Raw genomic sequence first — 16,221 nt, 5'->3', positions numbered from 1 at the left:
AGAAGCTTGCACAAAGGATGAGCGATCTTCGAGAAATCCTTAATGAAATGCTGATAGAACCTGGCATGACCAAGAAAACTTCAACGCTCCTTACGGATATCGGTGGAGGTAACTTAGCAATCACTTCTACTTTTGCATGATCCACTTGGATACCCTTTCCCAAAATTTTATGAACTAGAACAATGCCTTTCTTGACCATGAAATGACATTTTTCCCTATTCAAAACAAGATTGGTCTCCACACATTATTTAAGAAATTTACTTAAGTGAGCGAGGCAAGAATCAAATGACTCCCCAACCATGGAGAAGTCATCCATGAAAAAATCCATTGTATCCTCTACTATATTGGCAAAAATGGACAACATACATCATTGGAACGTGGTCGGCGCGTTGCATAACCCAAAGGGCATGCGCTTGAAAGCAAATGTGCCATAGGGACAAGTGAAAGTGGTCTTTTATTGGTCTTCTGGGCAATACATCTTTGATTGTACCCCGAGTAACCATCAAGAAAGCAATACCAACCTCGACCGGCTAGCCTATCTAACATTTGATCCATGAATGGTATGGGAAAGTGGTCTTTCTTGGTTCACGAGTTCAATTTGCGATAATCCATACACACTCTCCAACTCGTGACCGGGTGTATAGGTATAAGATCATTATTATCATTCGGCACCATCGTCTGTTACCCTTTTTGGGAACACATTGGATCGGACTCACCCACGTGTTATTTGAAATTGGGTAGACAACTCCCGCATCAAGCCACTTAATGATTTCCTTCTTGACCACCTCTTGTATCAGTTGATTTAGTCCCCTTTGGTATTCCACTCTAGGAAAATGATCAACATTTAGCTTGATTTTATGAGAACAAATTCCAGGAGGGATGCCTATAATGTCCGCGATAGTTCACCCGATAGCACGAATGAACTTTTTCATAATTGATTTCAAGGCATCTACTTGACAAGGTTCAAGATCACCCTCTATAATGATTGGCAATGTATTATCCTCACCCAAGAAAATATATTGGAGATGGGATAGTAACGGATTAAGTTCGAGTTGAGGTAGTTCAATAATAGATGGCTTGGCGGGTGGACTCTCACGATTTTTCAAATCAAGATCCAATTTGACTGGGTTCTTGGTGTAAGACCCAAGACCCATCAATGAAGTTACCATCTCATCACATTCTTCAACTGTCTCACTTCCAAAGTTCCACAACACACCCACCAAGGGGTCATTCACAAGGTCCATTTCAACGGAGTTAGCTACCTCATCATCAATCACATCAATCACCGAAATAACTTGCAAGTCCATAGATTGCTTCATGGACTTACACATATTGAAGGATACTTCTTCATTGTTCACCCGAAATTTTATCTCCCCACATTCCACATCTACTAAGGCCCTTGCGGTAGCTAAGAATGGTCTACTAAGAATGATTGGAACCTCTTGATCAATCTCAAAATCATGAATAACATAGTCGGCCAAAAAAATAAACCGATCGACTTTAACCAAAACATCATACAACACACCCATGGGTTTTTTGATTGAACGATCAGCCATTAGAAGCCTCATAGTGGTAGGCTTAGGAGTACCCAAGCCTAACTTTTGAAACACGACAAATGGCATCAAATTAATACTTGCCCCAATATTACACAAAATTTTTCTGAATTTGTAGACTCCGATAATGCAAGGAATAGTAAATCCACCCGGGTCTTCTTTCTTCACCACTATTTTCCTAGACATTATAACACTAAAATTGTAGGTTACCTCAATTATTTCAAAATCCATGACTCGCTTCTTTGTAACCAAGTCCTTTATAAATTTAGCATAACCAAGCATTTCTTGTAAGTCTTCTAGCAATGGAATATTCACTGATAAATTGCTAAAATTTGCAAGGAACTTTTTAAACTTGGTATCATCATCCTTCTTCTTGAGCCTTTGTGGGAATGGGGGAGAAATTTTGATTTGTAGCAATGGAACAGTTAGAGTTTCATCCATTTTTGAAGTATCATCGTCAATCACCTTCGGAGTTTTCTCACTTTTAACATTTTCTTCAACTACCATTGGTCGTTCAACACTTGTCTCATTAGGCTTGGGATCATTATCAATTAGCTCTTCTAGCCATTTTCTCTTTGCATTGGCTTGTTTTTTATTTGCCTTTTCATTGGGATCTTCACCAAGATCAACAACATCTTCACCAAGAGTTCGACTACTCCTAGTGACAATAGTCATGATGTAAGCATCATTTTTAGGATTGACAACTATGTCACTAGGTAATTCACCCTTTGGTCTTGCATTAAGTTGTACCGAGATTTGGCCCAATTGAGTTTTAAGTTGCTTGATAGAGGCCGAGTGAGAGGTCACCGTTTGATTTAATTGTGAGAAGTCATCTTTCATTTCTCTCATTATCTTGTTGGTCCCCTCAACACCCATTAAAATCCGAGCAAAGACATCTTCACTTTTGAGCTTATCCAAGTCAATGAAACTTTACTCCTTACCCTTTACCCGATCATATGGAAGTACATATAGATCATAATCTCTCTCCTTATCTCTCCAATCACGATATCTATTATGCCAATCTCTATCATGATCTCTTTTCTTCCAACTTTGATTCCCACCTTGCCTTTGGTAGGTAGGGCGAGAACCCTCCAATTGGTTTGACAAGAACCAAATTTCTTCATCAGGAGACTCTGTTTCCTCATCATCATAAACTTTAGAACTCTTAGAAGCAACGGCGTTAACCGCCTTAGGCGGAACACCCATCAAATGCTTTGTAAGAAGATCAAGTTGCGTCATCACTTTAGCCATATTTGTATCTCTTTTTTCATCTTTTTTATTTTTCTCTTGGCTCACAAAAGATGCGGAGGGAACCCTCACAATCACCTCGGTATCTCTTGTGTGCCACCCTCTACTTTGCTTGGTCACTTGATCTAATAAAGTTGATGCAACACCATACGATAGTCAAACAAGAGAACCCCCGGCCGCATTATCGACTACCGTCTTGTTCAATTGATACAATGCCCTATATAAAATTTGGAGAAGCATCTTATTCGGAACCTCATGATTTGGACATTACATCAACTTATTGTTGAATCGTTGTCAAACCTCATATAACGGTTCGCCATTGATTTGGCAAAAGTTGATGATTTCATCCCTTAGTTGAACCATTCAAGAAGAAGGAAAATATCTTTCCAAGAATGCCTCTGTGAGCTCACTACATGTAGTGATATATACCGCGGGTAAAGACTGCAACCATAAGACCGCTTCTCCCATCAAAGAGAATGGGAAAAGACGCAATTAGATTGACTCTTGAGATATGTGTCCATGTCAAATGGATAACACACATCAATAAAATTCTTCAAGTGTAGCACTAGCTTGGCCCGTATCATCGAGGTGATTCGCATCCTCCAGATATCCATCAACCATCTGGCATTACTACCGTGTTGGCTCATAGTATTGTGTATACTATTATACACACCTGAGAAAGAACAAAAATACCAAATAATGTAAAATAAAACACTACGGCTAACCCAAAGTAACTAAAAATACTACAAGAGTGAAAACTATGTTTCACTCTCTGGCAACGGACCCATTTTTTATAACGCTCAAATTACACTTTTGAATGGGTGTAAGCGATCGTTGTCAACATAATAACCCAACTTAGGTTGGGGTCGAATCCACAAGGAGTGAAAGCATGGAATTCAAAACTCAAGAGTATTAATAGTCTACTAAAAGATGATCTGTAGTATGAATAAAGCAAGCATAAATGTAAAATGGGGGAATTTAGTTTGAATGTGTTTATAAATAACAACTACTTCAATTTTAGTGCACTAGCTTGACGTTGAAGAATGCTAAGAGTGAATTCAATTGAAAATAAGCCTTGGGGTTATGCAATTATAGGTGTGGGATCATGCATGGGTATTTTGCCATTTATTCAACTTTTAGCTAAAAGTCATGGGTAGGCTAGATTTCAATGTATTGATGTCAATCTTTCAATTACAACACCAAACTTCACAAATGGGTTCTTTCGAACACCTCACAAGTGTGACAATTTTCCACATCTATTGCCTCAATTGATATCTTTATGTCTAAGAGATATCATTAAATGAAATGAATCAAGTTATTGGTTGCATTTATTACTCACCCAAGTCATCTCTTTCAAGAATAACATGGGTTCTAGGGTGATTGGAGTTTGAAAGCCCCAACTCTCAATTAATTCATGAAATAAATGCAACACCCATCACAATTAACAAGTTAGAAAAATAATTAGTTAAAACCCATGCACTACCACTACCTAAGCAAGCATAACCCCAAGAGTGGAAATTAGATACTCATAGATAAAAGGGATAAGAATATACCAAAGTTATCATTAACTTCATCCATGAGAAATAGAGACAATGTAATTCCACACTTGGGGTTTCAATAATTCATCAAAGGAAAATCACTATCATGTATTTTTCATTCAAGTTTAGTACAAATTTCTCAAAAGATGAAAAGATAGATGCTAAAAGAGAAGAGAGAAGCTAAGAGCTAAAAGGGAGGCTATCTTGCTAAGAAATGAAAACTAGGTCTTGAAAAAGAAGCTAAAACCCTCCTTTTAAACTCCACTCTATATTTGATGAAAATTACAAAATTACTACCTTATCCTTGATCTGCTTGAGCAGATCCAAAGCGGATGAAGAGCAGACAGAGAGCAGATGGCTAGCAGCTCCAAAGCAGATATGAAGCGGATGCAAAGCGAATGACTCATTTCCTTCACATTTGATCTCTTGATGACTTGAATGACTTTCCCAATCTTCTCTTTTTACTTTTACCTAAATAAATGGGCATTACGTAATAGTGTACCATCAAATCAATGGAAAAACATGATAATTTAGGCTTAAAAGGTGCTAGCAAGTCGTCAAATTGATGTAATGAATGTTCTTGACCCACAAATAAATCTAACTGTCCCAAATCAATTCCACAAATAAATCTAACTATCCCAAATCGATGGTAAATATTGATAGGAAAAAAACTCGTAGAAATCAGAAGCTAAAAAATATTCTAGATAAATCATAATCACATTTCAAATCATACATTTAAAAGGAAAATATACCAAAACTATTTTTTCAAAAACAAAATCATTGCACAAAGAACGAACTAACTTAGAACAAAAGAAGCCGGAAGACATTAATTAAGGAAACTTGAGATTTTCTACATCACTACATGACACTGCCATTGGTTGGAAAAATAAAAATAAAATTCAAAACAACACCTTTTCATATACATATTTAAAATGTTTTCAATTACAAAAGGTAGCAATGTATAATAGACTACATTTTATCTGGTTTCTAATTATGTAAATTCTAAATCTTAAAAATTTGACAAATTCAGCCCCGGGTTTAGAAAAACGCCTCTAGTACTTTAGTCATGTCTTAAAATGGGACTTGTCAGAATCAGCCGGCTGGTAGTATATAATTATTAGGCTGTTGCCTAAGGCCTCCTATTTTGGGAGCCTCATTTTTCTGGCACTTATGTATTGATAGAGTAAAAAAAATGATAAAAAAGTTTTTTTTTAAGATGGTGAATACCTAAAAAATAGGATTGGATAAAAAAGTAAAACTTAAAAGTAAAAATTTATTGTTACTATAATTTTTAACAGATAGATATTTATTATTGAGTTAAATCCTCTTTCTACAATTCCCATAAAAAAAAAAATTTTCCTTTCTCATAATCTCTTTCTTTTTACTCTTTTAAAGTACCCTTTTTTTATCCTCTTTTTCACATTGTGTCTCTTTCTCACGTACTCTGACTTCTCTTTTTTCAGCTTTCTCTATTTTTTTTATTGTCTTTTTCAAGTTTAAAGACATAAAGAGCTCATATTAAAATTTAAAAATTATTGATAAATACAATTACATTATTATTAATTTCACTTCGAAGAGAATACAATTCATATTTCAAATTTGAAAAAGACATTTTGAAGCAGCTAAATGCTAGTTGGGATTATCGATTAAGTCTTCATATTTTTTGAATCGGGTAATATCATTCTAACTTTTAATATTACTAGTTCAGTGTACATGCGTTGCACGTGTATCAAGTGTCAATTAAGAATAAATGTATATAAATAAATTATTGTATATACGTTATTTTATTAAGTATCAAAATTTTAAACTATAACGTAAATTTTAAAAATAAAAAAATGTAGCACACACGAGAGTTTACATGAGAATGTATGGCTTAATAAGTTATTACATACTACTATTCATAGTTAGAATTCATTGCCACCATGTATCAGGATAAGGAGTTAGTTGATCTCTTAGTGCATGAAGAGTTTCTCATTTAGATGTAGCAACTATTTTTAGCTTTAAAGCTTATTGTGTTGTAGATCACTATATCTATCTTTGCTTCTTTCAAAAGGTTGTGCGAAATAATGTTTAAAAGAGCTCAAATGATTCTTTTTAAAAGTGAGCAACTCGAAACTGGTCTTCTCTTATCATGCATTTTCTCATCCATAATTGTATCAGTATTGCTTCAGAAACCATGCTTGGAGGGTGATGTTCCCTACAAGAAAAGTTAGCACCATCAAATCGTAAAACTAATCTTTAAGAGGTGTGTCATAACTCATATGTAAACTGTAGAAAAATTAAATATAAAATTATTGAGTATGAGACATTATATGGTAAATACTTTTTATTCCTCTTTTCTTTATATGGATAATCCTTCTTTGTCCTTCATTGAGTGAATACTTTGTGATCTTTCATAGGAAGAAAGGAGTTTTTGAACAAACAGGACAAAGAGCTACTAATATAAATATAACGAAGAATTTAACCTCAATCTACTGAAAAAAATTGAACATTTTTTAACCAATTCTTCCTAGTCCATAGCTCATCAACAAACAAAATTTCAGTTTTGCAACAATTTCTAATAATTGTACCTCGTGCCGAAGTAAGAACTTTTAGTATCTTCAAGCTCTGAGAAAATATTGACAAGAAGTCCATATATATTCTGTTACAAATATATTCACTAACAAATATTTCAAAAAATATTAAAGCAAAATGTTCATCCAAATGCAACTTCAAGTTTTAAAAATCACAACCTTTAAAATTTAAATTTTCGAGTTTCAATTTCAAAATCTATCGTCGAACGAGAGCTAATATTTGTTGTAGCATAAAACAAAAGAATCAATCAAGAATGTGAACCTTTTTTCTTTAGCAATCAGTAAAAAGAATGTAAAATTATATAAAATTGAGTACTATTAATAAAAATTCTCAAGAAATTATGCATACATCAATCACAAAATAACACAAAACACAATTTTTTGTGCAAATACAAAACATCAAAGACAAAATTTAAAAAAAATCAATAAGAGTATATAATTTTTTTAATATTTAAAAGAGGGTCAAACACCAAACCATCTGTCAACTCATCTTGAATATTGTGTCTTTTCATGAGGAAGTATATTTTTGTTCGTCTTCAAGTAAAAGAATCCGATAATGCAGAAATTTATTGTACCCTGCATGTTGATCCAAACTTAGAGAGATGCAAGAAAAAAATAAGGAAAAAGGTAGGTCCTCAATGTCTCTTCCTTGATTTTGGCGGTAAGCGTCTCAAGAACACTATCTTTTTTCTTAAGAAGCCTCCACATATCAAGGGACTTGATAACATCAAAGGCCTTCAAGAAATCTCTTTGTTTGAGGGCTTGTGTGGCAGTAATTACGTGATCCCTAACATTTTTATGTAGGCCTGTAAAAGTTTGCCTCTAACTAATTTCAAGCAATCTTCGAAAATTCTTTTTTATGACCCTACGATTTATGTCATGACTATTGGCTGCCATGTTTGGCACCTCTAGTAGCATGATACATATCGGATGGACAACCTCGAGAAGCTCTATACTTATATGCATGTGATATGATATCTACCATCTTCGTTCCATCCTTTCCTGCCCAGGATGGATGTGTAGATTCAATGCTAAGATAGACTTACATGAACAACAAAAAAATTATCAACATGAATAATTCAGTAAAACATATGATTATCTGGCTTATTAAAATATGATTTAATCCCTTGCCTGTTTGCAAAATCTCATTCAATTTATTGCGTACAACCTTCGCAACTCACTTTATAAATAATTGAAGAAAATATTAAATTTGAGTTGTTCCATCATGCATCATTCAGCTTACGCTTTTCTTAATATTGCATATACTTATCAAAAAATAACTTCATATACTTCAAATTGTATAGCAATGATAAAATTCAATTTTAGAGACAAATCCTTCCCACTGTATGTTTCATGCTTTCGATATCCATGAACCCTCTATCAATAACTTAACTTCCCTCAACTTGCATCAATCTTATGTGGTTCCATATCCTGGCAGCCTAATCAATATCAAATTTGAACTATTTTATAGACACTATGTTCGAAAACTTGATGTCCTAAAATTGCTAAAAAGTATTATTGTAGAAACTTTTAATTTTTGGACTGATCAAATAATTCTATTTTCAATAACAATAATAGTAAAACTTAGACACTCATAAACACTAAACAAAAAAAAAGAATATTTACGTAAAAAACCTCCTTGTTGAACAAAATTTTCCTCAGTAAATATTCTTATTTGAGCTCATCAAATAAAATCATCAAGAAATTCAGAAACTACTTTAATCGGTGGTAATATGGTTATGCCATCTAATTTTTTTAGGAGAAATTTTCAACTGCAAAAGAAAAATAAAAAATTATAAAAATTATGTATAACTCATTAATTATTTTTAAACTAAAAGCACCTTATTTAGGGTCAATAGAAAACAATGAATTTGGAGAGAACTTCTATAGCGTGGTGTAGGGAGAGAAGCAATATTGGTCTGGTTAGGGTTCTTATAACCTAAATTCTAAACATATTTGGTAGCATGAATCCTAATCCTAAATAACTAAAAAATGAAAAAAACCCTAAAGTCAAAAGCACAATAATTTTTATTTTTTTTACACCATATTAAAAGAGTCAAGTGCCTATAATAATTAAATGTCTTTTGATTATTATCTTTTTTATAAAAATAACTAATAATTTGAAAAAAAATGTTGAAAAGACAATTTAGTCTAAAGTGAAGTGTTTTAATGAACGACAAAAAAATCAAATCACTTTTATAAGAGTATTCACGATAAGGTGAGTTTTACTTTGATATCTTCACCCTCTTAAAAGGAAACTAAATTCCGCAAATTAGTTATGGAAATTGTTTGCCTTTTGGGGGGAGCATGTTTTTCTTTTTCATTTTTTTATTTTAGTTTAAATGTAAAATCTAATTCTCCATAACTCAAAGTAATCAAACACACTGAAAAATGATTTCTTCCGATGAAACATATTCTAGAAAAGTATTTTATTTCATACAAAAGTTTTTTGAACTGAAATTTATCAACTATGGAGACTTTCAAGTTTACCAATTCATTATTTAGATGCTTCGTAAATGTCAATAAATCCAATATAATCTCACAAGTGGAGTATGAGGAGGGTAGTGTGTATTCGGACCTTACCGCTACTTTGAGAAGACCAAGAGATCATTTTCGATAGACCCTTTGCATAAAATTAATTTCATGAATGTAACCAATAAAAGTAATAGCAATCATCAATGACATCCAAAGATAGTACTAAGAGATAATGGTGGAGCTACATTGAACCATTAATGATCACTCGATCACCCTCGAAAAATTATATTGTTCATATAGAAAAAAAATAATTATGCATATAAGTCAATTTTTTTAAAAAATTATATATACTAAAGCTTTAAACACCCTTAATAAAATTCCTACTCTCACGGCTGATAAGAAATACAAAAATCAACTTATAACATTATTTAAACAAAGAAATTCATAAATATAATAATTCATGAAAAATTATACAAGCTTAATGGAGGCTAAAAATTCAACCATCTTAGCGACACACAACCTACTGCCCTTCTATCGCCTTTCATTTTTTTCTATCCATGATCATGTCGATGTGTCATGTCTTACCTAATCATATTACTTTAAGATTTCTTTGTTCTAACTCTACCTCTCGTAATATTCACTATATTTAACCTCTCATACCTTCTCACTGGGATATCCGTGCATATTCTCTTCTCATACCCGAATCATTTGTTGCATATAAGTATGAACTCGAATAGCACCAAGATAAAATTAAATATGGTAGTTCACATAAACTAATCAGAAGATATCTAAATTTATTTGGTACCTGATATTTGATTAGGTCGTTACATTGACCTAATGCTCCAATGTGAAGCGTTTGAAAAAACTCCTCAATCTTTAAGAAAGATTTTTTCCTGGAACCAAAACAAAAAACAACTTGTAACATTAAACAAAATAATCCATCCCTAATTTGGGGTTGTTATGCAATATAATAACAAACATAAAAATAAAAATCCATAAATATAGCAAATATAAAAATAAAAATTCATGAAAAATTATACAAATCTAATGGTGACTCAAAATTCAACTACCTTATCAACACACAACCTGCTAACGTTCTCCTACCTTGCATATCTTTTTATCTATGATCATTCAACGGTAGTCCTTTACCTCTCAAAAAAAAATATTGAATTAATCAATATAAAATATTGCAACTTATATTACTTTTCATATAATTTTTGAATATCTAAATTTTAATTTTGAAATATTAAATTAATATAATCTAATTTAGCTTTGAAAATTAATCAAATTGATCCACAATTTCGAGACCCTAAAGAATTGAAATTTATGGAAATTGAAAGTACGAATTATTTTCCATAAACAACAATCCCAACCCCCAAAGTAACTTAAACTCCAAATGTTGAAAAATACATGACGTTGTTATCCAAGTCAAAACATCAACTTCCATATAGCACTGCATGATATTAGCTCTCAAAGTCAAAACAATCAAACTAACAAATTCATTATTCCTTGATATTTCCCAAATTATATGTAATAATTTACATGTAAAGAAAATAGATACACAAAAATATATGCAGATGACAGAAAGAAGAAGAATGCTAAACCTCATGAACAAAGGAGGTTTAGATAGAGAAGGAGATATACATGTAGAGAATAAAACTACAACCTATATCCAGATTTCAGTGGCAACAACAAATCTTAGTTTAACCATAAATCAATGTTGATTCTTCAACTTCAATCCATCATAAATCGATTAACCAATACAAAGCCTCTAAAATTAATTTACCTTCAATGTTTCGTTCATCAACTATGCCTTATAATCATCATTCTTTTGCCTTCAAGATACCTATAAAATCAATGCAAAATAAATCAAATATTATCAATATAACTTGCTTCCGTCATATGATTATCTGAAAATAAAGGACCATAATTTGAGTCGCCTAATTTGGATCACAATTTGACACAATTTATCGGGTACCAAATAAATTTGAGTCACCTGATTTGGACCACAATTTGAAACATTTGTTCCTAAAACAAATCAAATATTACTTTAATTCCAATCAAGTAATATTTCATTAAATAAATAATGAAAGGATACTAACGAAAAAGAGATTTGAGTTTATTTTTAAAACCTTGATTGTAAAGGACTCGAAGTTAATTCTTTGAACGGAGACAGTATCGATATTCTCCTATTGCTTTGGCTGGTGAACATCTTAATAGAGAACCTACCAACATTAAATTAATAATATAAAGAATTATGATAAAATAAAAAATAGAACAAAATAAAAAATGCGAGACATTCGACAAAGAGGAAAAACAGCGAGAGATTGGAAGAGAAAAACTCAATAATTTTTGTAATGGCAGTGAATTTTTCTTCCTATATATAAAGAGTCCTTAAATAAGAAAAAAATTAATAGGCAATATATAGTTGGTTTGAAACTCCAAAATTACATAATTCAAATAAGGAAAAAAATAATATCCAATGTTTAGTTGGATTTGAAGTACTAATTATTAAGAAAATAATTAAATTATTATTATCTTAAATTTTAAATATTAGAAAAATAGTGAAAAGACAATTTTATCTATTGTGGAGTGTTTTAATTTTGGGCAAAAAGTTCAAATCACTTTTATTAGGGCCTTCACACTTTTAATATATTATAGATTATTGTATTTTATATTTGACATTTTTTTATTTAATAGTACGAATTATTTTATACTGCTTGTTAGAATTTACTATCATAATATGTCAGCTAGAAAACATGAATTCGGTTATTCAAAACTTGTAAAAAAAAAAGAAGAGTTGATAATTTGATAAAATCTCAAAAAGGAGCTCTTGATAAATAATACCAATGTTAAATCAAAAAATTTAGAAAAAAGTTCTTTAGATCAACAAGTCACTGATTTAGTTGAGTTAGATGATGGTATAATTGAAAAAGAAGGGAAGGAAATTAATGAAATGTCATATACAGGTTCTCAAAATAATCAAGATCTTAAAAATGAATCAAATAACTATACTCCTAAAAATATATATCATCCTAGTTAATGGAATAATATTGATACAAAGTTAAGAGATTTATTAGTAGAAAATAGACCAATTAGAATTACTGACATAAATTTTTCAAAGAATGAATTTTTAAGATATTTTTCTACTACACATTATTTTCAAAAATTAGAAAATGGAGAAAGACATGACAGAAGATGGTTAGTTTATTTCACAGATTTAAATAAAGTATTTTGGTTTTGTTGCAAGTTGTTTAATACTACTTCTAATGCTAAGAACAATAAATTTGCTAGTGAAGGTAGTAGAGATTGGAAAAATCTTAATGCTAAACTTAGATCTCATGAAATATCTAACCAACATATTATTAATATGAGTCAGTCGATTGATTTAGAAATTAGATTGCGTAATAATAGAACAATTGATAAAAATATTCAAGAACAAATTAATAGAGATAAAGAACATTGAAAAATGTATTGTCAAGAATTATTTCCGTCATAAAAACTCTTGGAAAAAATAATTTGGCATTTAGAGGGAAAAAATAAAAAATACATCAAGAAAATAATGAAAACTTCTTAAGCCTTATTGAAATGATTGCGGAATTTGATCAAATCATGCAAGAGCATATTCGAAGAATTAAACATGATGAAATTCATAATCATTATCTTGGACATAATGTTCAAAATGAATTGATAAGTTTGTTGGCAAGTGAAATTAAGAATAAAATTATTGAAAAAATTATAGAAACAAAGTATTTCTCTATAATACTTGATTGTACTCCGGATACAAGTCATCAAGATTAAATATCTTTCGTATTACGGAGCGTAGATATTTCTACAACTCCAATAAAAACTACCGAATATTTTTAGAGTTTTTAAAAGTGGATGATACAAATGGAATTTTGAAGTTATTTTAGATGAAATAAAATGTATTGGACTTGACATTGATAATCTGAGAGGACAAGGATATGATAATGGATCTAATATGAAGAAAAAACATCAAGGAGTGCAAAAAAGACTTCTCGATATAAATCCTAGATCATTTTACACACCATGTGGTTGTCATAATCTAAATTTGGTACTTTACGATATGGCTAATTCTTGTACAAAAACTGTATCATTCTTTGGAGTGGTACAACGTATATATTTACTATTTTCTTTTTTCAATAAACGATGGAAAATTTTGAAAGATTATGTACCTAGTTTAACTCTTAAATCATTGTCACAAACACGTTGGGAAAGTCGTATTGAAAGTGTTAAAGTAATAAGATTTCAAACTCCACAAATAAGGGATGCTTTATTGAAATTAGTAGAAGTTAGTGATGATCCAAAGACTAAAGTGAAGCCAACTTTTTAGCAATTTATGAGCTTGAAAACTTTGAATTTTTACTAGGTATAACTATTTGGTATGATATATTATTTGTTGTTAGTTCAATTAGCAAAAATTTACAATCAAAAGATATACATATTGATGTTGCCATAGATCAATTAAGAGGTCTAGTTTCTTTTTTTGAAAAATATAGAGAAGAAGGATTTACATCTGCTATGGTTTCAGCCAAGAAAATTGCATTAGAGATGGATATAGAACCTCAATTTCGTAATAAACGCGTGATTTATAAAAAAAAAATAATTTGATAAGAATGTTGATAATGAAATTACAAGATCTCTTGAAGAATCTTTTAGAGTTGATTACTTCTTATACATAGTAGACCAAGCCATTTTTTCACTTCAAACTAGATTTGAACAATTTGAAGCTTATGAAAATATTTTTTATTTTCTATTTAGTGGAAAGAAATTGAGATCTTTAGATGACGAAAATTTAAAAAAATATTATCTTAATCTTGAATGTTCCTTAAAACATAATACCCATTCTGATATTGATGGTTTAGACTTATTTTCTGAATTAAATTTTTTAAGAGAAATAGTACAAGTAGAAGATGATACTCTAATCGAGATACTTAAACAAATAAAAAGACTTGATTCTTTTCCAAATGCTTATATTGCTTATAGAATAATGTTAACAATTTCGGTAATCGTTGCCCCTGCAGAAAGAAGTTTTTTAAAATTAAAAATGATAAAATCTTATTTAAGATCAACAATGTCTCAAGAAAGATTAAGTGGATTGGCTATATTATCAATTGAAAAAGAATTATTAGAAGAAATTGATTATAAAAGAATTATTAACAATTTTGCATCTCAAAAAGATAGAAAAATAGATTTTAGATAAAAACGTATATAACTTTTACTGTTGTTGAATTTAAGGCCTCCCATTTATCTTTCGCCTTAAGCCACCAATGTAGTTGAGCCGCCCCTGATCAGAATCTCATTCCTAGGTGGGGCACTTGCAAACTATCTTGAGATTCACGTACTAGAGTTAATTTTGTGAGGCCTATACTCAAACAAACTCCAAAGTGTTCGACTTCATGCCCTAAACATGCCTAATGATCTAACACTCAGAGTTCGCCCAGTAATTTCCACCAAAATCAATGCTTATCAACTTCCCTAATTAGTATTGTTGAACTTCAAATTCTTTAACAAATGAACAATAATAGTGAAATTCATCTTATACAAAAATAAAGATTACTCAAGTAACGAGTAATAGCATTGCATATTACTAATTGACATCGTGTTGATAAATATCATATGAATACATATTCAATGGCAAGAAAGCAAAGCATTTATATTTGACTACTAGGGGGGAAATTCATGCTTCTTTTACTGCTTGGAACTGTTTGTTGTTCGAAAGTCTGAATTTGGGCTGTAAAGTGGGCAGGGCCGGGTCATCTGGAACCGGCCCGTTAGGTTTAACTAGTTTGTGGGTCGGTTTGGATCCGGGCTTGGTTAAACGGGCCAGTCCGGTTCTGGGTCCAACAGTAAATTTTTTAAAAACAATCCGGGACCGGCCCACTTAACCTAACCCGGTCCAACCCACCTAAATCCGGTCAAAACCAAAAAAAAAAAAATTAAAAGTTTTTTCTCCAATATACACTATATATACCCACCTTTATACATTTTAAATACGTTAAACAATATATATATACATTATATATATAGTATATACTATATTAGAATTTAAAAAACATATACACAATTACACATGTAATCATGTAATACGACTATACATTAGTTAAATATATATACTACTCTAAATAAAACATATGCTCCAAGGTATATACTACAATATAATGATATATATATATTAATTTATAAAACATATACACATGTATACGTTAAATATATACTACTTTAGAGTCTATAGAAGATATATACACATATATACGTACCATTCAATATATATGTACTACTTTAAATAAAATATACTACAATATATACACACACACTATATATAGTTATATACTAATTTATAAAACATATATACATGTATGCGTTAAATATGTACTACTTTAGAGTCTATATTCTATTTATACACATATATACATACCATTCAATGTATGTACTACTTTAAAAAATATGCTCCAAGATATATACGACAATATAACGATATATATACTAATTTATAAAGCATATACACATCTATACGTTAAATATATACTACTTTAGAGTCTATAGAAGATATATATACATATCTACGTACCATTCAATATATATGTACTACTATAAATAAAATATACAATAATATATACACACACTATATATATAGTTATATACTAATTTATAAAACATATACACATGTATACGTTAAATATATACTACTTTAGAGTCTATATTCTATATATACACATATATACGTACCATTCAATATATGTACTATTTTAAAAAATATGCTCCAAGATATATACTACAATATAATAATATATATACTAATTTATAAAACAT

At 30.7% G+C, this 16,221-nt stretch overlaps 1 protein-coding gene across 1 annotated transcript; it reads right to left on the bottom strand.

The window, feature by feature from the left end:
- Nucleotides 1-902: 902 nt before the first annotated feature.
- LOC107876513 lies at nt 903-2,429 on the bottom strand. The gene has a single exon (XM_016723438.1). It carries the CDS (start codon nt 2,427-2,429, stop codon nt 903-905), a length of 1,527 nt encoding a protein of 508 aa, XP_016578924.1.
- Between the last annotated feature and the right edge of the window lie 13,792 nt (nt 2,430-16,221).

Source organism: Capsicum annuum, chromosome 1 (assembly GCF_002878395.1).
Source record: "Capsicum annuum cultivar UCD-10X-F1 chromosome 1, UCD10Xv1.1, whole genome shotgun sequence".
NCBI classification, from domain to species: domain Eukaryota; kingdom Viridiplantae; phylum Streptophyta; class Magnoliopsida; order Solanales; family Solanaceae; genus Capsicum; species Capsicum annuum.
The sequence above is the reverse complement of the archived record's forward strand: the minus strand, read 5'-3'. Positions and strand labels throughout refer to the sequence as shown.